Consider the following 24951-nt stretch of genomic DNA (forward strand, 5'->3'; position numbering starts at 1 on the left):
TTCTCCTAAGCCAAGAAGAGTATGTCAAACATGGCTATGTAAATGTAAGTAAAATTTTTTAAAGTGAAAATATAAACTCTTTAATTAGTGGCCTTTACATATTTTAGCCTTGTTGACATGCTAAAATAGAAGTATCTGATGATTAAGTAGAAAATGGATGTCTTCACAAGCATATCTTCAGGCTGCTAATTTTTTAATGCGATTGTGTTTTAGTCCTGAGATGCCTGGAACTGTTGAAGTTGAGTCTACCTTTCTTGCACGATTGAACTTCATCTGGAAAGGTTTTATCAACATGCCTTCTGTGGCAAAATTTGTTACCAAAGCCTACCCAGTTTCTGGCTCCCCTGAGTACTTGACAGAGGTATGTGAGCTCCTGCCCTCCTATGCCTGGGATGGCATGTGCATTTCTGAAAGCAGTAGGCAGAGAGGGAAACAACATATAGTTCACAATAAAAATATTTATTAACAATGATCCTTAACAGAATTATAAATTCTAAAATAGATTTTTAGTATTGTGGAAAACTGTGCTTCAAAGTTTTAAACTTCATCTATACACATTTCTTTCTAAGCTGTGCTTCCTTATGTCAGAAAATTAAATATTAATGAGAGAAAATGGTGGACTAGAAAGACAAGGGACTCTCTTCTCCCTTAGAGGACAGGAAGAAATAGCCTAGGAAAAAATATTTTATGGTTTAGGACACCAGGAGAAGGCTGAATACAGCCCAGAGGAGAGAGAGGCAAAGGAAAAAAACCGTGATGACATAATTGTGAGTTGAACGCTACAGCTGCACATGCCAGCATCCTCCCACACCCAGTAGACACCTTTGAATTCTCAGGCGTCTGGAATGGCAGCTACAAAGGAGACTCCAGGGATACACCCTCACAGAAAAGGGGAGAGAGAATGGCAACCTAAGTTTGATTCAGCTTTTGACCCACAGAGTTGGTCTGCTGTATCCCACAAGCCCAGGCCAGGTGGACCACACCATTGCTTGCCTTGGTAACCAGCAAGACACTAAAGAGATCTGATCCTTTCAGTCTCCTTCTCTGCTTACTGGGACTGGTTGTTGACAATGTAGAGGGGAGTGGAATTATTTCCTACCCAGAAAAAGGGAGAGAGCTGGCAGCAAAGGTTGGAGAACTGCATCTGACAAAGTTTGAATTTTGAGGCTCTTCCTCTCCAGGCAGGAACTTTTGTCACATTGATCTGATCTGTGTTGGAGAAAACACACTCTGATCAAGCATTGAACTGAGAGAACTGCTAAAGAGCACTGCCTGCTGGCAGACCAAGGAAATAGATGTGAGGAAATCAAAAGTAAGTAAATAAGGGAAGTGGATATAGCTCAAGCAATTGGATGTCTGCCTACCACATGCATGGTCTGGGGTTTGGTTCCCAATGCCTCCTAAAGAAGACCAGCAAGACAGCTGATGCAACTGGTTGGTGTGGCGAGCTGATACAACAAGATGATTTATTTAGGAGACACAATGTGGAAACACAATGAGAGACACAGTAAGTAGGGAGGAGAGGATGTGGCTTAAGTGATAGGGTGCTTCCCTCCCACGTGGTAGGTTCGGTTCCTGATGCCTCCTAAAAAAAGACGAGCAGACACACACAGCACATGACAGACAGACACAGCAGACAGCAAGTGCAAACAATGATGGAGAGTAGGGATAAATAAATAAATCTTAAAAGAAATAACATAAGAGAGGCTTTTTCCGGCTTTTCCAGTGTTACTCTCCAAGGCTATAGGAAGTGGGTCTGCAACCCATACTGGGTTCAGGGCCCAGATTTGAGCAATTAAGAGGGACTATCCTAAAACCCAGAACAGGGTGAACCAAGAACCAAAAAACAGCAGTGACACAGTCTCCTGTTGCTAAAACCCTATGAAAGAGAGAAATTATCTGAGTGAAGTCACTACCCTAATTAGATGCCTAGATATCAGCAAAAAAAAATTATATGCCATACTAAGAAAATGGAAGACTTGACCTAAGAAAAGTATATCAATATCCCAGAAGAGATGCAGGATTTGAGGCAACTAATAGAGATGCATGCATATTTCCAAGATAATTTGAAAGACAATGTGGCTAAAGGGATAAATGACATCAAGACACTGAGTAAGCACAAAGAAGAATTTGAAATCCTGAGTGGAAGTAACAGAGCTCATGGGAATGAAAGATACAATATGTAAGATAAAAAACAAATTAGAAGCATACAAGAGCAGACTTGAAATGCGAGAAGAAAGAATAAGTGATACTGAAGACAGAACAGCTGAAATTGAGAGTCAAGAATGGGAAAAATTAATCCAGTGTCCACATAGAAATCCAGTGTCCACATAGAGGAGGTGGCATTGGATTGGGAAAAGTGGACATGGTGGACGAGGGGTATGGGGAAAGGCAGGAAGAGATGAGAGGTGGAGGCGTCTTCGGGACATGGAGCTGCCCTGGATGGTGCTTCACCGGACATTGTAAATCCTCACAGGGCCTACATGATGGAATGGAGGAGAGTATGGGCCATGATGTGAACCAATGTATATGAGGTACAGAGGTGCCCAGAGATGTACTTACCAAATCCAATGGATGTGTCATGATGATGGGAACGAGTGTTGTTGGGGGGGGGAGAGGGGGGGTGGGGGGGTGGGGTTGAATGGGACCTCACATATATATTTTTAATGTAATATTATTACAAAGTCAATAAAAAATAAAAAAATTAAAAAAAAAAAAAAAAAGAATGGGAAAAATTGAGTAGGGGTCCATGGAATTGAAATGCAACGACATGTCATGGAAGTTCCAGGAGGAGAAGAGAAGGAAAAAGGGGCAGAAGGAGTATTTGTGCAACCAGTAGGTGAAAATTTCCCAACTCTCAGAAAAGCAGTCAACTTACAAGTATCCAAGAAGTGCAGTGTACCCAATAAGATTAAATGCAAATAGACCCACTCCAAGACACATACTACTCAGAATGTCAAATATCAAAGATAAAGAGAAAATTCTAAGAGCAACCAGGGATAAACAAACTGTCATAAACAAGGGATGCCCAGCAAGACTTAGGATTTCTTATTAGAAACTATGGAGGCAAGAAGACAGTGGTACAATACAGTTGTGATACTTGAAAGAAACAAATTTCCAGCCAAGAATTCTTTATTCAGCAAAATTGTCCTTCCAATATGAAGGTGGGTTTAAAATATTCACACTCGAACAGAAACTAAAAGAATTCCTAAAATATAATCCATCTTTAAGTATTAAAGGAAGCCTTAGGGCCTGAAGGAAAAAGGAGAGAGAGGCTTGGAGAAGAGTATAGAAGATAGCAGAAAGGATAACCAAAAGAGTAAAAAGACAGACAAAAATAAGACACGACACATAAAAACCAAAGAATAAAATGGTGGACTAAATAATACATTTACAGTAATATCAGTGAATGTGAATGGATTAAATTCCCCAATTAAAAGAGGCTTTGCCCTCCCTCCTCTTCTGCTGGGTATGGGAGTGGGGCCAGCCTTCAGGCCAGGTGACACCTGTGGATTCTTCATTCAGCCATCCTAGGAGGCGGTGTGGCAAGGGTTGTAGCCACCTCAGTTCCCCCAAGATTATAAAAGCAGGAAAATCCTGGACAAAGAAATCTAACATGGCTAGTGAATTCACCCATATGGCAAAGTAGCCAACACCAATCAAGTTAGTGAACACTGAATGTCAAGGTGTTTTCAGCCAAGGAAATAAGAAGGCACAATATAGAAAAGAAGGAAAAGAAGAGAAGGTTGTAAAGAGAACCAGTAATGATAACAAAGAAAACTGGGAAACAAAATTAGATGGTCCTGGTGATACACGTCCATTAATCATTTATGCATTATTAATAAAATTAGAAAAAAAATAAAGGATAGGCTGACACAATGGATAAAAAAAACCTTGAACTATCCGTATGCTGCCTACAAGAGTCTCACCTTACACCCAGGGATGCAAACCAGCTGAAAGTGAAAGGTTGGGAAAAGATACACGCAAACAGTAACCAAACAAGAGCAGGGGTAGCTATATAAGTATCAGATAAAACAAACTTTAAAAACAAGAAAGTTATAAGAGATACAAAAGGCCATTATATATATTTTTTTTTCATTAAAAAAATTTTTTTTTGAAGATAACATAGATCACACAAAATGTTACATTAAAAAATATAAGAGGTTCCCATATATCCCACTCCTCCCATATCAACAACTTCTTTAATTAGGGTAGTACATTCTTCGTACTTGATGAATACATTTTGGAGTATTGCTGCAAAGCATGGGTTATAGTTTATGTTGTAGTTTACACTCTCTCCCAGTTCATTCCGTGGGTTATGGTAGGGTATAAAATGTCCCGCCTCTGTCCCTACAATATCATTGAGGATAACTCCAAGTCCTGAAAATACCCCAATATCACTTTTTCCCTCTCCTTGCCTTCAGCAACCCCCGTAGCCATTGTCTTCATATCAATGATGTAATTTCTTCCATTGCTAGAGTCACAATATGTCTATAGAAGAATACCAGCAAGTCCATTCTAATCCATATTTTATTCCACCTTCCTGAGGACCCTGGGATGGTGATGTCCACTCCGCTTCTAAATCGAGAGGAGGCTTAGATCCCACATGACTGATGGATGGAATTCTCCTGCTTGTAGCTGTAGACTTAACAGGGAGGTGAGGATGGTCAACTACCATACCAAGAAACTGAGAGAGTCTACAGCTGCAAGCTATTATATATTAATAAAAGGGACAATCCACCAGTGAAAAATATCTGTGCACTGAACCAGGGTGTCCCAAAATACATGAGGCAAACTCTGGCAAAACTGAAGGGAGAAATAGACATCTCTACAATAATAGTTGGAGACTTCAACATACCATTCACATTAGATAGAACAAATAGACAAGATCAAAAAGGAAACAGAACTTGAACAATATAATAAACAAGCTATACCTGACAGACATATACAGAACTTTGTACCCAAATTCAGCGGGCTATACATTCTTCTCAAGTGCCCAAGGATTTTTCTCCAGGATAGACATTGCAACTCTTGTGTGCACACACACACTCTCTCTCTCTCTATGTATATATGTTTAAAAGGAGGGGCTATATATTTAAAGTTTATCTTTCAATACAGACTTGTATGAAAGACTTGCTCATCAGGAGTATTTTTATTTATCATCCAATTTTTAATGACCAATATGTTCTAAATTCCTTTTTTTAAATTTTTTTTTTTATCATGGGACATTCATTTCATTTGGTGGATATGTTTTGGAGCACTGCTGCACCACATGGATAATGGTTTACATTGTAGCCTACACTTGCCCAATCTACCCAGTGGCCATGGCAGGACATACAGTGTCCAGCATCTGTCTCTGCAGTACCACCCAGGACAACTCCAAGTCCTGAAAATGCCCCCACATCATATCTCTTCTTCCTTCTCCCTACGCTCAGCAGCTACTGTGTCCACTTTCTCCACATCACTGCTACAATTTCTTCCATTACTAATCACAACAGTTCCATAGTACAATATCAGTAAGTCCACTCTAAATCATGCTCTCTTCCTCCATCCTGTGGACCGTGGGATGGGTATGTCCACTCCACCTCTGTATCAGAGGGGGCTTAGATTCCACATGGATGATGGATGCAGTTCTCCTGCTTGTAGTTGTAGGCACTCTTGGCTCCCTGGTGTGGTGGTTGACCTTCTTCACCTCCCTGTTAGCTGGCCAGGGTAAGTCCAATAAACCAGAGGGTCGGAGCTGCAAGTCTGCTGAGGCTCAGGGCCTGGCTATCACATGGGCAGTCCAGAGATTCAGGTCTCCTGAGTATACACCAACCTCAGAGCCAACCACGGGTCCAGTAAAAGTGACAGAAGAGACATGTGTAGAAAGGTCACATCTGAGTCCAAAGGAGTATTTTTATCTTTAAACAGATCTTCTAATTCCACCACGGCTTATATTTTCCTACCTTCTCATGACTGTAGTCTCATCTACCAATTTCTGTAAACTCTGGTTTGGACTGGAGTTGAAGCTTTACAAATAATTGGCAGCTCTGTGAGAAGAGTGTTAACGATTGCTGTAGTGATACCCTTGGTTGGTTTAATACCTGAGGGAATAGGAAGGAACTCTTAACTAGTGTTTGTGGAAAATAGCAGCTGTAGTATAATAATGTTAGGATAATTGAAAAAGTATGGCATTTTTTGAATTATTTTGAAGAAAATGTATATTTCTGTGTGTAAAGAAGGAAAATAGGGAAACGGACTTGGCCCAGTGGTTAGGGCGTCCATCTACCACATGGGAGGTCCGCAGTTCGAACCCCGGGCCTCCTTGACCCGTGTGGAGCTGGCCCATGTGCAGTGCTGATGTGCGCAAGGAGTGTCCTGCCACATAGGGGTGTCCCCTGCGTAGGGGAGCCCCACGTGCAAGGAGTACACCCTGTAAGGAGAGCCACCCAGCATGAAAGAAAGTGCAGCCTGCCCAGGAATGGCACCGCCCACACTTCCCATGCCGCTGATGACAACAGAAGCGGACAAAGAAACAAGATGCAGGAAATAGACACAGAGAACAGACAACCGGGGAAGAGGGGGAATTAAATAAATAAATAAATCTTTAAAAAAAAAAAAAAAGGAAGGAAAATAACATATGTACATATGTCAGAACATATGTACTAAAGTCAGATTATTTTTTTTTAATTACATGCATATATAACATTCACTTCTTCATTTTCAGTCTGGTGACCATAAAAGCAGAAGTTTTTTTTTTTTTCTTTTCTGTGTTTTAAACTTGTTAAATCAAATGCCTGTTCTTTTTAAGGCTAACATAACTTTACATTTCTTTAGATTAGGCTAAAATTAGTTTAATTCAATAAATGTTGCTTGTCTAATGTTGATTAGTTTAAAAATTGTGGTTTTTTTTATTGATAAACCTAATATTTACATACAATTTGTTTGATAAATAATTTTAAAATGTGTGGATTTTATAAAATAAATGGACCCATGATTTTCTTCTTTTTGAAAACATCTGATTAGAAATTTAGTCTTTGATAAATCATTGGTGAAAGATGACTCTTCTAGATAGGAAATTAAGTTCTGAACTATGAAATCCTTTTGATTTTAAACAAAATTATTATTTTACTCCCTGAGCCAGAGTTTCTGTGTGCTTGGTTTCCAGAACTCCACCTTTACTTTCCTTTCATTTTTAGCTTAATTAGGACTAAAAGTCCAAGTAAAATATTGAAAGTATAGTTATTAATCTAAGTAAACATAATAGAGTTTAGTAACAGCTGTTTAATTATACCTGTTATTTTTCTCAATCTTCATGGAAAAAATAGTAACATACTAATTAAAGTTTTGAGCGATCTCAGTTGCACAGTTCTTGGGTTTATGTATACTTTATCATTTGTTTTCAGAGAGATTGTATTCTCTTAAAAAAGTAAATCTTGCTTTATAGCAATGTCACTCTTTCCTGTGCAAAAGAGAATACTCCATGAGTAAATCCTGTAACTTCTGAAATCCAGCTGTTAATGATTAAGGAATATCCCTGCCCACAACCACCAAAATAAATAAATAAATAAATACAAAGGAAAAAAATCTCGCCTAATATTCTGAAATGTGTTGTACTTTCTAATATGGTATACTTGCTACTGTTTCCCGTTCCTGTGCTTGTCTTTCCTTTGAAATCTGGCATGACCTCAAACTTTTTTTTTTTCCTTTTAAAGAAGCTTTAGATTACATAAATGTTGCATAAAAAATATAAGGGATTTCCATATCAACAGCTTCCCTCATTAGTGTGGTACATTTGTTATAATTGATGAACACATATTGAAGCATTGCTACTGACTTTGGAGTACAGTTTATATTAAAGTTTACACTCTGTTCTGCACAATTTTTTGGTTATGACCAAATACACAGTGGCCTGTATCTGTCACTGCCATGTCATGCAGGGCAACTCCAATGTTCTGAAAATGCCCCCATATTACGCCTATTCTTCACTTTCCCATTCCTCAGAACCTCTGGTGGCCACTGCCTTTAAATCAGTGATAAGAGTTCTTCCATTGTTAGAATTGTAATAAGTCTAGAGTAGAATAATAATAAGTCTACTGTAGTCCATTGTTCATTCTCCAGTCTTGAGGATTTTGAGATGGTGATATCCATTCTGTTTCTAATTGAGAGGGGGCTTAGATGCCACTGAACTGATGGATGGAACTGTTTTGCTTGCAGTTGCAGACACTCTGTTACTTGGGATGGGTGTTTTCCATCATCATCTCCTTGTTAGTTTTTTGGGTGAGTCCAGTGAACTGGAGAGTACGAGTTGCCACTGTGCTGAAATTCAGGGTTCAACCAGAACATGGATGGATCAAAGATTTAATTCTCTTAGACTTATATTTATCTAATTAAGAGTGCTAATTGTAGGTTCAAGTAAAAGGGGAAGAAGAGCCAGGTGTAGAGAATCTATAAATGAGTCTCTTAATGCTGGGGAGCATAAATTCCAAAGTAAGGTCCACTGACAAGGTGCCGAATTCCTCAGCTGTCTGTCCTGCTTATAGTTTTGTATGTCTCTAGAGCCCTCAGGAGCCCTGCTATTTGAGGCATTGTTGCTATGGGAATCAATGAGATCCCACTTAGACTTGTATAAATGAAACCTCTGGAATGACCTCCCAACTCACTTTGAAGTCCCTTAGCCATAAAAACTCATTTGTATTTACCATTCCCCTTTTTGGTCAAGGTCTTTTTCCAGATGCATTCCTAGTTGGCACATGGTAATCATCCCTTCATGCCAGGGAGGCTTATCCCTGGGAGTCATGTCCACTTGGGCGAGGTGAGGCGGTGGGCAGGGTAATGCATTTATATGCTGAGTTTGGCCTAGAGAGGGATCAAATTTGAGCAACAAGGAGGCTTTCAGGAGGTAACTCTTAGGCAGTATATAATACTATGCTAAGTTTCAATTTTACAAGAATAGGTTCATTAGTACAGTCATCAGTATCAAGGGCCTGGTGTAATGGTCTGTCTTCCTTCGTCAGCCACTGCCCTTGCACTTGAGCTATTCTTGCTGTCCTAACAGAGAATGTAGCAGAACTCCCCAGGATATGAATTCAGTATTCTTTTGGTTATTGCTTGACTCTCCACTTTCTAAGACAGTGCACCATGAACACTTGAACATATTCATATGCCTTAGAGGCATGCCCCAGGTGAATTCCTTCCCATGCATACCCCCATCACTGACATCCTGTACCAGTCATCTTTCCCCTGTCACTGTTGTGACCCTTCTGTGATCCAAAACTTCTCCAAGAATGAAGCCAACAAAATAACCAAATAAAATTAGTAAGAAAATGAAGTAATAATTTTTAAAGCAACCAATAAAATACAAAAAAAATTAAATTTGAAATAAAATTTAAAAAATTGTTTTAGACATTATGTCTTTCATTACTGTAAAATCTTTTGTCTTGTGTGTACAATGACATTTTCTTACATTATGTTCCCCCAGTGTCTACTTTTTTTCATTTTCTCGTCAGTGAAGCTTCAGGATGCAGAAAAGTCACAAAGAGAATATAGGGGATTTGTATATACCCAACATCTTTCCCCCTTTTTTCCTCTCCCCTACTAATGTGAATGATGCCTTTGTTACAGTTGACCTGCAAATACTGAAGTATTGCTACTAACCATGGTGAATGGTTTACATTATGGTTTATGTTTTGGATTGTACACTTTCATAGGTTTTGATGAAACTTGAAGTGACCCATGTCCGTTATTACAAGATCATGCTGAACAATTCCAATATCCTAAAAATTCCTTAAGTTCCATCTATTCTATTCTTTCCTCTCCCTCCCCTTGAAACTTAGTATAACCACTAAGTTTCAGTTTTTGAAGAATAAGATTCATAGTTACTTGCAGTAATATTGAGGCCTTGATGTATTGGTCTGATTTCTTTTATGGGCACTGCCTATGTTCTTGAGGGATTCTTGTCCCTCTAATTGAGAATGTAGTACCACTACCCAGGATGGGAGTTCAGTATTTTCTTATTATATGGGTCTCCACCCACTGATAAAACACACTGACAAGATGAGCACTTACATGCCCTGTCCCACATACCCACCCACATCCAACACCCTATATCAGTAACCCTTCCTTGCCATATTTGCCAAAAGAGCATTCCTAGCCTTGTAGTTTTAGCCATATACCAACAAATCTTGGGAGTTTACCTGCTCCTTCCCCTGGTCCTCCCCCCGGTTCCATGGATACTCCATCACTGCACCACTGTCACATTCATCCACTGCACAAATATTCCATTCCGCCTTGTCGACAGTTTTGCCCTTATGGGCATCGGCTCACCACCCTCTACTCCCTTTCTGTCTTCTGTAAACCTTTCTTCCAGAGTCTAGCTCTGTAAGTCAGCTCTCTTAATTCCTGTAATTTGGACATCTTTCTATGTCACTTGGAGTTGTCATTTCAGGTAAAACTTACTTGCTTTTCTTATATTCTTATATGCATTCCATAAGCTTTTTACTTGTTTTTGTTTTTTATTACCATTTCAAATTAACCTTAGAGTTAAATTTGTGTGAATTATGAATATTATAGTAAAGATCTTTTCTTTGTTTCATTGATCACCTATCATTTTTTTTACCACAGGACCTACCAGATAGTATTCAAGTAGGTGGCAGGATATCACCTCAGACAGTTTGGGATTATGTGGAAAAAATAAAAGCATCAGGAACCAAGGTAAAGAAAGCTTTTCTCACTATACCAGTATGGAAGAATGTTTGGAAGTTAACCAATCAGAATTCTTATGCCACGGGTCCTGGTTATGGGAGACAATACAAATTCTAAAGCTACATGATAGGCCCCACAAAACTGAACTAAAGCCATTTCCTATGGTTTGAAACAGCCCAGAATTCCTTCTTTGTTTTCCTTTTTTCTTCCTGGTATTCTTTCTCTGTGGTTTCTGTCAGTGTTTTGAAAGAAATGTTTTAGAGTAAGTATTGAGAGTCATCCTGGAATTTTGCCTTACCTAGCTTATAGACAGTTGTTTGTGTTAGGGCACAGGTTATACTGCTGCAACAGAGATACCTTAAAATATAGTGGCTCAAAGAATGTGGAAGTTTATTTTGCTCTTCTATGAGGTAGGCCACTTTTTCAGGGTTGTTAGGTGGCTTGGTTCATACAGGGCCCAGGCTCTTTGTTTCATGTTACTCTGTTATTTCCAAGAATGTCGACTTCTTCAGTCAAACATGGTCAGAGCTGACTATCAGCACCACCTGAGAAAAAATGAGGAATGCACATCCAGTTTTAAGGCAAGAACAAGAAATTGTGATCATCACTTCATATCCTGAAACTTCCATTGGCAAGAACTTAGTCTTACAGGCCTAGTTAGCTACCAGGGAGGCTGGAAAATGTAATCTCTTAGATGGCCATGTGTCCAGGTAAATGTTGCTCATATTATTCACAGGAGGAAGGAGAATTGATGGTGATAGTTGGTAGCCTGTATTACAGTAATACTTCTCTCTTTATTTTTTCTCCATATTTTTGTCATTTCTTTATTTCATTGAATAATATATACATTAAAAAAATAATTAGAAATTGTTTTTCCTTACAAGGGTAATAGTACCTAGCATATTACAGATATTCAATAAATAATTCTTCAGTAAGTGACAGTAATTTTCTTCTTTCTAGAAGTCTCCAAAATGAGTGATTTTAAATTGAAATGAATTTTTTTTTCCAATGTAGATTTTAGAATTTAAATTAGCACAGTGTTAGAATGCAGTCAACTTTGAATCACTATTAATAAAGTTGTCACATTTATGTGCTGTCACTTTCTTATATACTCATATATTATTGCCCAATGCTTTATAATATATTTGCATCTTGAACTAACTGGAACCCTAAAATAGTTGTATAATATGTATGGTGTTAATCTAAAAGAGCACAGTGTAGAGACAGAGCTTTTATAGGTCTTAGAGTCATAGTTCAGTTCATACAAATGTTTATTCTAGTATCCTGCATCATTTTAGTATTTACAACAAATCTGGCTCTCCCCATTTTGATTGTATACCTTCATGAAAAAGCATCCATTTCTTACTCTACCAAGTTTTAATACCAAATTAGTAATGTCTTGTCTATCTGAAACAAACCCAAGAATCCAGAGGCAAGCAAACAGGTCCTGAATAAGCCAAGTATATTTTACAGAATTCATGGCCCATGTGCAGCCTTTCCATGTTATACCTAAATACAGTTCCGGTAAAGTGGATTATCTATAGATTTGTGTATTTGTGTATAGATATGCATGGTTGGTGCTCTTGAATCCTAGCATGACAGTGGCACAGGCATCCCTCTTTGGAGGTCATAGCATCAGAAATCAGAAAATAGTATAAATATTTGAAGATGGATTTGAATGTCATCTCTGCTACTAACAAATTATGTAACCAATTTCTTATGGGAATACTTTAGATTGGGAAAGAAAGCACTGGTAGAAAATCAGCAAAGCTCTTTCCTTAAGGCTTGTTTCCTTTCAGTAGTTTCATCTGTATTTAAGTTGGTAAATCAAGTTCTTTAGTATTCATCATTATAAAAATCAGTTGATTATTAGTAATTGAGACATGGTATTTAAAATCAAGCTTTTCAGTAGCTTTTTCAACAGCCATTTGCTATTTTTCTTGAATAGGAAATTTGTGTGGTTCGCTTCACACCAGTAACTGAAGAAGATCAAATTTCTTACACTTTGCTGTTTGCGTACTTCAGTAGCAGAAAGCGCTATGGAGTAGCTGCTAACAACATGAAGCAGGTCAAGGATATGTACCTTATTCCTTTGGGTTCCACAGATAAAATTCCACACCCACTTGTGCCTTTTGATGGACCTGGTAGGTATACATTTTAATAATAGGATATTACTGAAATAAAGTTGTAATTGGGACCAAAGTGAAAAAGGGACTCTGCTTTCTTAGAGTCCAGACTTCTGGCTTGAGAGGGACAGGTACCCATTTGGTAACCTGTAGTAAGCTAGATGCAAAATTGTATCATTTATTGTAATGATTGGAAATGACTTAATTGATGTTTTTGATTTTATACAGGGCTTGAACTGCACAGACCTAATCTATTGTTGGGCTTAATTATTCGTCAAAAACTGAAGCGGCAGCATAGTGCTAGTGCTAGTCTTTCATCTGAGGCTCCTGAAAGTGTACCAATGGCGTTACCCCCTGATAAAAAAAGCAAAATAGAAGTTTCTACAGAGGAAGCACCTGAAGAAGAAAATGACTTTTTTAATTCTTTTACAACTGTGTTACATAAACAGAGAAATAAGCCTCAGCAGACTCTTCAGGAAGACCTTCCAACAGCAGTTGAACCTTTAGTAGAAGTAACCAAACAGGAACCGCCAAAACCTTTAAGATTTCTTCCTGGGGTATTGATTGGCTGGGAAAATCAACCTTCTACTCTGGAATTAGCTAATAAACCTCTCCCTGTGGATGATATACTTCAGAGCCTTTTGGGCACTACTAGTCAAGTATATGAACAGGACCAGTCAGTTATAGAACAAAGCAGTCTTAAAGAAATTCCATTTATAAATGAGCATACGAACCTGAAAGCAGAAAAAATAGATAAAGTGGAAGTAACTGATACTGAAGCCAAGGAGGTAAAGGTTAAATCAGATAATCTTTCAGATTCTGCAGATAATTCAGTTGTAGTAGTAGAAGAAACATCAGTAGTGGGATCCTCTTCTATATCTCCAGGGCCCTTGGCAAGTCTTAGTCTCAGGGGTAAACCACCAGATGTTTCTACAGAGGCATTCTTAACAAATTTATCCATTCAGTCAAAACAAGAGGAAACTGTGGATAGTAAAGAGAGAACATTAAAAAGACAGCTGCTGCAAGATCAAGAGAGTAATTTGCAAGATAACAGGACTCCAAATACTAGTTCTCCATGCATATCTAATGTAGGAAAAGGAAACATAGATGGTAATGTGAGTTGCAGTGAAAATCTTGTTGCTAATACAAGGTCCCCACAGTTTATCAACCTGAAAAGGGATCCTAGGCAAGCAGCAGGACGAAGTCAGCAGATAATTACTTCAGACACTAATGATGGTGATAGTTGCCGGAATGGAGAAAAACACCCCCTGCCTGGCCTAACACACAACAAGGAGCACTTAACTGAACAAATCAATGTAGAAGAAAATTCTTCTGTAGAGAAAAACTCATGTGTTCAGCAGACTGATAATGCAAGGGTTCCGCAAAACTCACCCTCTGTAGAAAACATACACACTTCTCAAACAGAACAAGCAAAACCTTTACAGGAGGATACTTTAATGCAAAATATTGAAACTGTGCACCCATTTCGAAGAGGATCTGCAGTAACAACAGCTCATTTTGAAGTTGGAAACACATGTCAATCAGAATTTCCTTCTAAAAGCATCAACTTTACTTCTAGAAGCACCAGCCCCAGAACGAGTGCAAACTTTTCACCTGTGAGGCCACAGCAGCCCAACCTTCAGCATCTCAAGTCTAGTCCCCCTGGATTTCCATTCCCAGGGCCTCCTAATTTCCCACCACAAAACATGTTTGGATTTCCACCACATTTGCCACCCCCATTACTTCCCCCTCCAGGCTTTGGCTTTGCTCAAAATCCCATGGTTCCCTGGCCACCTGTTGTTCATCTGACAGGTCAACCGCAACGTATGATGGGTCCTCTTTCACAAGCATCAAGGTATATAGGCCCACAAAATTTTTACCAGGTTAAAGACATTCGGAGACCAGAAAGACGTCATAGTGACCCTTGGGGTAGGCAAGACCAGCAGCAGCTGGATAGGCAGTTTAATAGAGGTAAAGGGGACCGCCAGAGATTTTATAGTGATTCACACCACTTAAAAAGAGAACGACATGAAAAGGAATGGGAGCAAGAATCTGAAAGGCATAGACGGAGAGACAGAATACAAGATAAGGACAGAGACAGAAAAAACAGGGAGGAAGGGCACAAAGATAAAGAGAGAGCCCGGTTATCACACAGTGATCGAGGAGCAGATGGAAAAGCAAGCAGAGATAATAGGAATGTAGACAAGAAACCAGATAAGCCTAAAAGTGAAGACCATGAAAAGGACAAAGAACGAGAGAAAAGTAAACATAGAGAAGGTGAAAAGGAAAGGGATAGGTACCACAAAGATAGGGACCACACGGACAGAGCTAAAAGCAAAAGGTAAAATTTGCAGGCTGTTTCAAGATTACATTTAAATAACTGCTAAATGTTGTATCTTAAAACTTTATAAGATTGCCTGCTAAGATTGTGCCATCTTTTACATTTTTAATATGGTAGTTTGCAGAACAATAAATTCCAATTCTGTGTGTTGGTGCAGAGTGCTCTGTACCAGTGCTCATCATCCTTCATACCAACTATCCCTCGTTGTAGGAATTTAATATTTTTAAAAGTTTTACATTGCTGTATATTCAAAGATTTGTTTTATTAATATGCAATAAAGGCGTAGAAATTTTAGTTTTTTTCCTTAATTGGTAAATATGGTTTAACTATGGATTATATTTACTGCCTCTAGTGAATGTCCTTTATATAATGGCTAATTTGAGAGTAATGTGTGCTCTGTAAGTTTGTTTTAAATTGCACTGTTTTTAAAGAAACTGTAAAGACCTACGAAAACGAAGCAACAGGTAATCAAATTACACTAACCATTTAGTTTAGCAGTTTTTGACCAAGAATCAGAAACCCAAGAAGTACATTTATTGCTTTATTCTGAACTCATTGAAGGCATTTTATTACCATATACTACAGCTTTGTAGTAGGCAATTATTTTCCTTTTCATTTTGGCTCTTCAGAAACTTGAATACTTAAGCTTGTACATGATCTTGTGTTTTGCTATCCTTTTTACTGTAAACTGTAAATATTTTAAGGAATATTTTGATTCTAAATATGATAAAAGAATTTCACCTATTTTGTGTGTGTGATTTGAAATTCACGTAGTAAAAGAATTTTCTCTTTAGGGCTTTACCTTCAGACATTGTTTTTAACTAATTCAGCCTAGAACATCTAGGCATAGCTGTCTGTCAGGCATTAGGTAAAGGGAAAAACAAACTTTTTTTTTTTTAATTGTAGATTATATACTATTTCAGTAGTGTAGTTCTGAAAAGGCTAGCATTTAGAACTACCATTGAAAACCTGTGCAGCTATATTCGAATCCATTTTATATGTTTACTTCTGAAAGTTTGTACATCAAATTTTGGTACACTGACCCACTAAGCATTGTAAGATCACAAAACTTTTATTTAAGAGGAATGTGTTGTGAATCTTTTTGTAAAATATGTAATTAGCCCTAATTTGTTTTTAGGGTAACTGTAGTTTCATATGTCAAGTCTGCTTGAAATAGAAAGCACATGGAGGCTGTTGGTGATACAAACCTAAAAATATTTATACTCTAGAATACTTGCTGTACTAATTGCTATAATTTAAAGCAATAACTACCAAATGATGCTGACACTTGAGACAAAAAGAGAGAGAAACCAGTATTTTTACTTACCTGTACTAATGAAGAAATTATGTGATTCCACAAAGTTAAGATTATGTTTGTTTTTCTGCAGTCTACAGATTGGAGTTAAAAATAGGTTTGAAATTGAACCAGCCTTACTCTACCCATTGGAGGGAAAAGGAGAGGGAATTCAAAATTAAACATTTTGTCTAATTTGCAACAACTTGCAACAATTTTTTTTCCTTCTTTGTCCTCAAAAGTTAATCATTATAGAAGTTCTGAAACAGAGGACTGTATTTAAATAAAGTTTGTTTACCTTTGGTCTACTTTTCTTTTGGAAATTACCTTGTTTGGAAAAAAGTCAATTCCCAAACAGAATCCAAGGTCAGTCATCTTTTGCAACATTATGAAGAAATTGTTGCTAAGAATTTAACATTAGTTTTTGTTACTTCAGCTATGTGTGTTGTCAGTAGGTCTGCTTTCACTGGTTTATATCTATTTGGGGTATTGATCCGGCACCAGATTTCTTTTGTAAGTTACAACTAAAGAATAGATTAGGTAATGGAAGAAAGTCTTGATGTCTGTTTCTGACTACTACTTAGCTAATAATTTCTTACAATGTTCAAAATTATTCATATTTCATTGGATTTTGATATATTTTAAAATAAACAAGGCAGATACATTCTCCTATGAGTGAAGACCATCACCTGAGATTATAGGGCTAATGTGTTAGAACCAGGGATTTTAATCCCTGGCTGACTGAAATATTGTACACAGTAAGGAAAGTACGGGTATATTGACTAAATTTCCTTGTGAGGAAAGAAAAGTTTTTAATGAGAAGTAGAGCCAGAGCTCTGTTCAGTCTTTAAGTCCCGGTACAACCAGCTTTACTTGAGCTAGTGAATTAAATGAACTTCATCTTTTAGTTTCTCCTGTTTTAAGAAAAACTTGCTTTTAAAAAAAGTTTGACATCTTTCAAGGTTTAGAACCATTTTTAGATTGAGCTTATATATACATATCCCTATTAAGTAAAATATACCAGGGTATCTGAGTACCTTTGACGTCCACATAAAATCACTATGAATCCCTATATGTCAATATTTGTGTTAAGAGCTGGACATAAACCTTGGTCAGTCTTGAAAGGTGAAGATTAATCTTAAGGGTGAGGAAACTGGTACTTAGAAAATATTCCCCACAGTTACTGCCATTGTCGGAACTGAAATCCTACCCGTTTCACTTTTCTCCAAAGCCCATGTGTTTGGCTGTTGTGCTTTCAGACTTAAGGGAAAAAGCAGAAGCCTGGCTGTGGTGTATTGCACACACCTTTCAAGGCCCTCTTTCTCCCCATCCTGCCAACCTGTCCATAGCCCTTCACTAGCAACCTCTCCCCACCAAAGAAAGAAGACACAATAAAAAACTTGTGGGCTCTGTATAGATTTGCAAAATTTGCATTAGTAACATCTTCCTACATTAGTTTCTTCTTGCTGCTTTGACAAATTACCTAAAATTTAGTGGCTTAAAACCACATCTGACACAGACTCGCTGGTCTAAGATCTGGGTTTTAGCAGAGTATATTCCTTTCATAGAATCTGGGGGAGAATCCATTTTCTTGCGTTTTCTGCCATCTAGAGCCCCCTCCTCCCCCCAGTGCTTATGGCTCCTTCCTCCATCTGTATAGCCAACAAATGGAAGGTTGAGTCCTTTCATGTTGCCATCTCTTCTGATGCCCTCTTCCTCTTTTTAAAGGACCTTTGTGATTGTATTAGACCCATTTGAATAATCCAGAATTATCTTAATGTCAGATGATTAGCAACCCTAATTCCATGTACCATCATAGTTCTTTGCCATGTAACCTAGCATACAAATTCCAGGGATTAGATATAGGCCCCTGGGGGTGGAGGGAATTCTACGTATCTTAGCTTCTGATTCACTAGTTGCAGTTTCCTTGTGGGTGAGTTATTAAATTTTTGGAGTTAGAGAACATCTTCGGTCATAATAATGTGTTGGAAATTAAGAAACAAACCAACACGAGAGAAGAACGTGGAACAGCACACTACTTGGACTTTAATCTGTATGTTTATGTAAGTGTGTTAACTGGTAAGTTTACAATCACTTGTTCCTTAGTTTGTAATAGTAGCTGTGTTTTAAAAATAGTCAAGCTTAAATGCATTGTGAGTGCTTGCTAATGAATCAGATCTTACTAAAATGAATAATATACTCAACTTTTAAATTCGGATATTTCATTTACTCTGTTCCCATCTCAAATCCCTCTAAATAGCTTACCATCAACTGACTTCAAAGAACAAAATACATAATCTACACTTGATTCCTGTTTCACAGCCAAGCGTGAATAAAACTAGTTACTGCTTTAAAATAGGTGCCAAATATCTTGAGTCTTAGATTCCTGCTTTACAAAGAAGTTCAGTAATTCATGTATGGTGTAAGAGGATAGTGGGTGAAAGTCAATCTAGAAGTATCTTGAAAACGTAAGTCCACTGTTTCCTTTTACAGATACAGAGCAGTCATTGTGTCACCCTTGCATATATACTAAAGAAAGGGCAGTGAATCCAATGTAAATCCAAATACTAAATATTTTTACTTTTTCTGTGAAATTGCTCCGTATGTGTCTGTATCTCCAAACTGTCTTTTAAAAAAATTTTTTAAGATGCTTTTCTCCAAAGTAATTTTTTTTCAGGAAGTTTTTCTTTAAAAAGCCATCTTATGAAAGTTTAATATTATTGCTATCCTTTGGTTTAGGTATTTTAACTTTACCTTAAAAATACTCTTTATATTCAATACTTTCAGAAGCATAACATTTATATTAAAATTGTCTTAAAAGGTCTTTCTGTATTAACCTACTTTTTCTGGAAAAGCGTATTGTATAATAACTCTTAAACACCAACATTACCAGAATAGCAAAACCAGGAATACTGTTGATAATAATAAATTTCTCGAGTCTTAGGGTGAAAAACAAATGTTTAACCAGTTATTTTGACTTATTAGGAGAATCTCTAGATAATTGTCTTTAGTTCTTTAACAAATGCCTGTTTTGTGCCTATTCTGTAGACATTTGCTAAATTGTTGGAATCTGATAGTAAAAAAGTTCCAATCTCTGAGCTTGGAATGTAGTTTAGGAGACCTCATTATACTTGAGCATAAAGTTGCAGCTGTGAGAGGAATCTTTAATGCAGGAGGTATTATATTGGTTATAGCTATTATTCACCATGTTAGAAATTAAAATGATAAACTAAAATATTTAACATTAATCCTATTTACATGTTAATGTAACATTTTCATGAAAAAAAACTTTCAAACTAAGTCAGAGGAATGCCACTGTTTTCATTTTTGCACTTTTGTCAAGACAGCTGACTTCTCTTGCCTGCCTCTGCAATCTGTTGCATTATATCATTTTGTTTGAAATATCTGGAGAAAATCTGGATTCACACGAGTTTGTCATTTAGAAGAGGAGGACCTTGTGGGTTTCCTCAAAAGGTCTACGGGTTCCTTAGGTGTGCTAAGGAAGTGAAAGTGCTGACATAGGGAAGGCACACTATTAGGAGAGCATATATGGGATCCTGGCTTCTTAGTATGATGGGGGTGGTTCAGGCAAACTCCCTAAAGTTTTTGTAAGTTTCCTTAGAATAGCTTTCTTGGCTTTATGCATAAAATTATATAATTAGAATTGATTAGTAAAGTTTATTATAAATGGTTATCCACAATTTCAACAGCTCAATAGCAAATGAAATGGTATACATCAAAACAACGTCAAAGTTTTTGAGAAAATGGTGGGATTGTCATAAGTGGATTTTCTTTAAAAAAAAAGTAAAGCCAAAGTTCTGAACTTCAGTCCTAGGGCCTTCCAAATTAAAGTTTTTCAAGTATTAAAGATAACTTACGTATCTAGGTTTTTAAAAAAAGAATCAGCCCATGCAGACTACTTACTAATAGTAATTGAGAAGTTAAATCTACATCCTCAGCCCTCATAATTGTAAACTCTTTTTTTTTTCCATTTACCTGAATAATTGCGTATTTTTCCTTTTAAACTTTAAATGGTACTTATTACCAAGATTGTGGTTTTTTCCCTCACATGTTCCTATTCTAGCTCTTAGTGCTTCACGTCAGTAATGTATTAACAGTTGCTTCCTTGGTGGCAAAATATCAAATTCTGAAAATAGTTAAAACAATACCAGTAAAAATCCTCTTTCCAATCTGTACTGGCAAAGTGGGAGTAGGGGAGTATAAATGCTACTCACTTATATCAGTAAAGGTATAGGCAATAATTTTCAATGGCATTAAACATAAGTGATTTTTTTTTTAAAAAGTATGTTACGTAAGTACATGGTTTAAAAAGTCAAGTTCTAAATAGTTTATAAACAAAAAGCAGTTCCTGCACTACTCTCAATTCTGTTGGACGTTGCTTTCATATTTCTAAGTGATACGCATATGCTACTTTAAATCTTTAAATCTATTAATGTCTTATGGAAGTTGAGTTACCTCTCACAAGGCCATTATCATCTCCGCTCACCTTTCCTCTTCTGAGATTCATCCAAATTTTAGTTTAAGTCCATATTCAAGTTTTACAATGTTATGATCATGTAAATATAACTTAGTCATGTATATTACATTTCTTTGTATGATTTTTATTTTCCTCTTGGTTACCAACTTTTCCTATTTTATTTTCTTATTTATCTTTGTACCTATCACTAATTCATTCCCACCTGAATTTTATTTTTTAAAAATTCACAGATGAAAAAACACCAAATGAACTAATGGAACAAAAACTTAGGAATCAATGTATTAATATTTACAGATAAATATATAAGAGTCTGATTTTCAATTATAATTACATGGTGCCTTTTATTAAAACAATATGCCATTGCTATAGGTCATAGGCACAGAGATTCTCCTAGGTTAACTGCTATTTTCTGGGTATGACTATGGAAACCAATTGCCAGAAAATCATTTTATTCATTTTGAGCTTTTCCCATCCAAATAAACCTTCTGTTTAAGTATTACTAAAATTTAAGAATACATTGGGGAGCAGATGTAGCTCAAGTGGTTGAGTGCCTGCTTCCCAAGTATGAGGTTCCGGGTTTGATCTCCAGTACCTCCTAAAAACAAAACAAATTAAAAAAACAAACAACAAAAACCCAACTCTTATTTAGGGAGCAGATGTAGCTCAGTGGTTGAACCCATGTAAGAGGTCCTGGATTCAATCCTCCACACCTTTAAAAAAGATGTAAGAATACAGTAGTGAATTTAAGGTTTCTCATTCTGTAATTTGGATCAATATGCTTAATAGTATGAATTATCCATAAATTTTACAGTTGAAAATTATGTTTTCACAATGCCTTCCCACCCAACCCAAAGTACACAAACACTTGTTGAAAAGTGATTGGTCAGGTACACACAGATTGATGGAGGCACTTGATTATTCAAACAATACAGAGACTGGTTGCATGTATTTCCACCCCAATATGACAAACATCTGCAAGAAAAAGTGCCATTTACTATGCATTCACCTCTATTTCTGCACATACTGTACTCACAGGCTATCCCATCACAGTCACATTTGAACCACCTTTTGCTGCTAATTCAGTTAATTGTAATTCTTGATCATTTATAACAACCTACTGGATACAGCCTTGAACACCTATAGGTTCATTTGCTATTACTATGGGATTTACTAGATTTAAAGATGTCACTCCTCCAATATAAAAGTCTGTGTTTGTGCTCAGGTAACTTATTTTAGTTGTGGAATTCAGTGACAGTCATCCCATCCAGATCCAGGTAACATTCGGGGCCAACTCTTCCTGCTTTAATCACATGCCAAGTATTTCCTTTAGTAGTTACTTTTTGGAGAGTTTCTAGAATGATAGTAGAAGTGTCACTAAGATTGTAGTGAAGTTGAACAGAACCATTTAATAAAGTTATATGTCAAGAAAGAAGGAAAACATTAATCATACAATTAGTAAAATGTTACGGCATTAAAGAAATTTCCCATTTCTGACCACTTGAATCCAAGTTTTGGTTTGGAAAAAAAGTAAGTCCAATTACAAAGTTTATTGCATTCACAGATCAAAACATACGTGCGTATGTTCATACATATGTCACTGTTCCATATTCTGTCATTTTGGTAATTTTTCAGGATCTGGTCACATAAATTTTCCCTAGTTGTGGATATTTCACAATCTTAGTGATTTTAATTCAGAGTGAATGTGTAAAAATAATTCAATATTTTACTCCAAGACACTGATTCTGTTTTTTGACAGTTTGGGCAGATAAACAAGAGAGAAGAAATAAGAAACTACTAGTGGTACTATGCAAAAACTTTTCTTGTATGCTTTCCAAACAAAGTTTCAACCATGGCCCTGGCTTCAGGTACTTCCTTCAGGTACGCAACTCCCCATGTGACAGCTCTGCTTTGATATTTTAAAGGCACTTCAAGCTTCAGAGTTCATATCTGTGAACATCCTCCCACAAACCTGGCCTCTTCTGGTATTCCCAATCTCACTCAGTGAGTCACTCCCCCAACTCTTCAAGCCAAAAGCTTAGATGTGATCCTTGCAACCATCATTTTTTCACCCACACACAATCTATTACAATGTAGGTCTTAAACGGATTTATTAGCATTTAGGTTCATCATACACTTCCAATTTTGCCTACTTCTCTCTTGCCACCCTGGTTAAATTTTGTCCTCTCCAGTTGATTTTCTAATTTACATTGAAGCTAAAGTAATCTTTTCAAAATGAAGACCTGACCATTATGTTACGCTTTTAATGGCATCCCACTGTTATTGGGATAAATACCCAACTCCTTAACATTTCTATAAAGGCTCTGTATGTTCTGACCCCTTTCCCATCTTTCCAGCCTTACCTGTAGTGTACCTCTTCCCTTATCACTCCACTCGCTACCCCAGCAACACTGACCTGGTTAGAGTTTCATGCTTCAGAACATTTGTGCGAATCTCAGATTAACTTCCTCAGAGAACTCTTCATTGATTCTCTGGAGTTGGTGCGCTTTTTCCCTGTCAGGTCTTTAAAAGCACCAGATTGCCCTCCACAATATTTATCTCAGTTTATAATACACAGTTTTGTGTGACCAAAAATTAACAAGTATTGGGGCCCTATATGGCCTAATATCTGTTTGAAGTTGCAATGAGATATTGAAAGGAAAAGCAAATGTAACTAGATGCCTGGGAAAAGAATATAGTTCTTCAATGCAAAATTGCTTCAAGAGGGTAGCAAAGTGATTTACACAGTGTACCATGCAGTAATCTTTCCCCAAATTCCATTTCCTCTTCCTAATATTTCACATATATGACAACTAAGAAAAATTTCTTCCTTTTTCTCATCCTGGATGATTTCTTAGTGCTATGTGCCTCCTTCCTCTTCCTCTCACTGCAGTGTCATGCTGCCTTACCGTGCTAAGCAAGTGGTGTCCTTTCCTTCTACTTCCCTGTGTCCCCATCAGACCATTTTAGGATGGTTGGAACACCTGGAACACTTCAGTGCTACACCTCACATTTCCACCTGAGAAAAGTGAGTCTTATGCAAAGTTTGGTTTTCTCATTTTGATCATTATTTTTCATAGAGAAACCTCTAATGAATATAAATCCTCTATGTCAATACATCAGTGAATTATTATCTGCCTCCTCCACTAGCTTCTAGGTTCCATGAGAGTAGGGTCTGTCAGATTTGACCCCAACATTTTGTCCCTAGCACTTAGCACATGCCAGTCTCATAAATAGATGCTCAATAAATAATTGCTGAAATACTTTTGTGGAGTTGTGGGGTGAGATGGCTCAAGAATGTTTCTCAAATACTAGTTTTAGGTTGCAAGCAAAAAGTTAAACATCTTTTTTTTTTTCTATAGTAAAATGAAAATAGTATTTTTTAATTTCCCAAGAAAAGGAAGAAATTCATATTATGTAATAATCTCTAATGCAAATACCATTTTAAGTAAAGAGAAGAGAGAAACAGCATTACAATTACGCAGGTTATATTAAAAATGCAGATTATATATCAAATCTTTTTATGGAACCAGACACTGGAACAATGAAACATAATTGATATTAAGTTAAAATTTCTTAGCACTCTGAACATACTTTGTGTCTTACAAGTGAACACAAAGCTGTTCTCTTTCGCAGGATTATGGAAGAAGTTTCTCTTGCTATATAATGTGTTATAGAGTATCTCTATGGTAAACAGCCTTGCAATGAAATACCTTAACAAATAATTTAAGAGAGAAAGGGTGATTATTTCAAAGAGAAAAGATAACATGTTTGCCGCCACCTCACCACCTGCCATGCCCACCATGCTTAATTATGGATCAGAGAGATATTGTAGGACCTAATATTTGTGAAAAGACTATGGAAACAACTTATTAGGGAGATTTGATATACTTTTTTTCCTCCAGTAAAGGAAAGTAAAGATAATTTTAATCTATTTAATCTTTTATTGTTTAACTGTTTGAATATGCTTTAACTTCACACTGGTAATGGCTAGTTTTTTCTTGATATA

The 24951-nt window shown here is 36.9% G+C and overlaps 1 protein-coding gene across 7 annotated transcripts in view; it reads left to right on the plus strand.

The window, feature by feature from the left end:
- PHF3 (PHD finger protein 3) overlaps positions 1-16755 on the plus strand; it is a 95253-nt gene extending 78498 nt beyond the window's left edge. For all 7 annotated transcript variants that reach the window (XM_058306934.2, XM_058306927.2, XM_058306929.2 and 4 more), the window contains 4 exons: positions 214-361; positions 10606-10695; positions 12635-12830; positions 13041-16755. In XM_058306934.2, coding sequence (XP_058162917.1) covers positions 214-361; positions 10606-10695; positions 12635-12830; positions 13041-15157 — 2551 coding nt within the window. In that variant the 3' untranslated portion in view covers positions 15158-16755. The remainder of the gene's footprint in view (positions 1-213; positions 362-10605; positions 10696-12634; positions 12831-13040) is intronic.
- Positions 16756-24951: the final 8196 nt, after the last annotated feature.

Source organism: Dasypus novemcinctus, chromosome 11, assembly GCF_030445035.2.
Source record: "Dasypus novemcinctus isolate mDasNov1 chromosome 11, mDasNov1.1.hap2, whole genome shotgun sequence".
Lineage (NCBI taxonomy): Eukaryota > Metazoa > Chordata > Mammalia > Cingulata > Dasypodidae > Dasypus > Dasypus novemcinctus.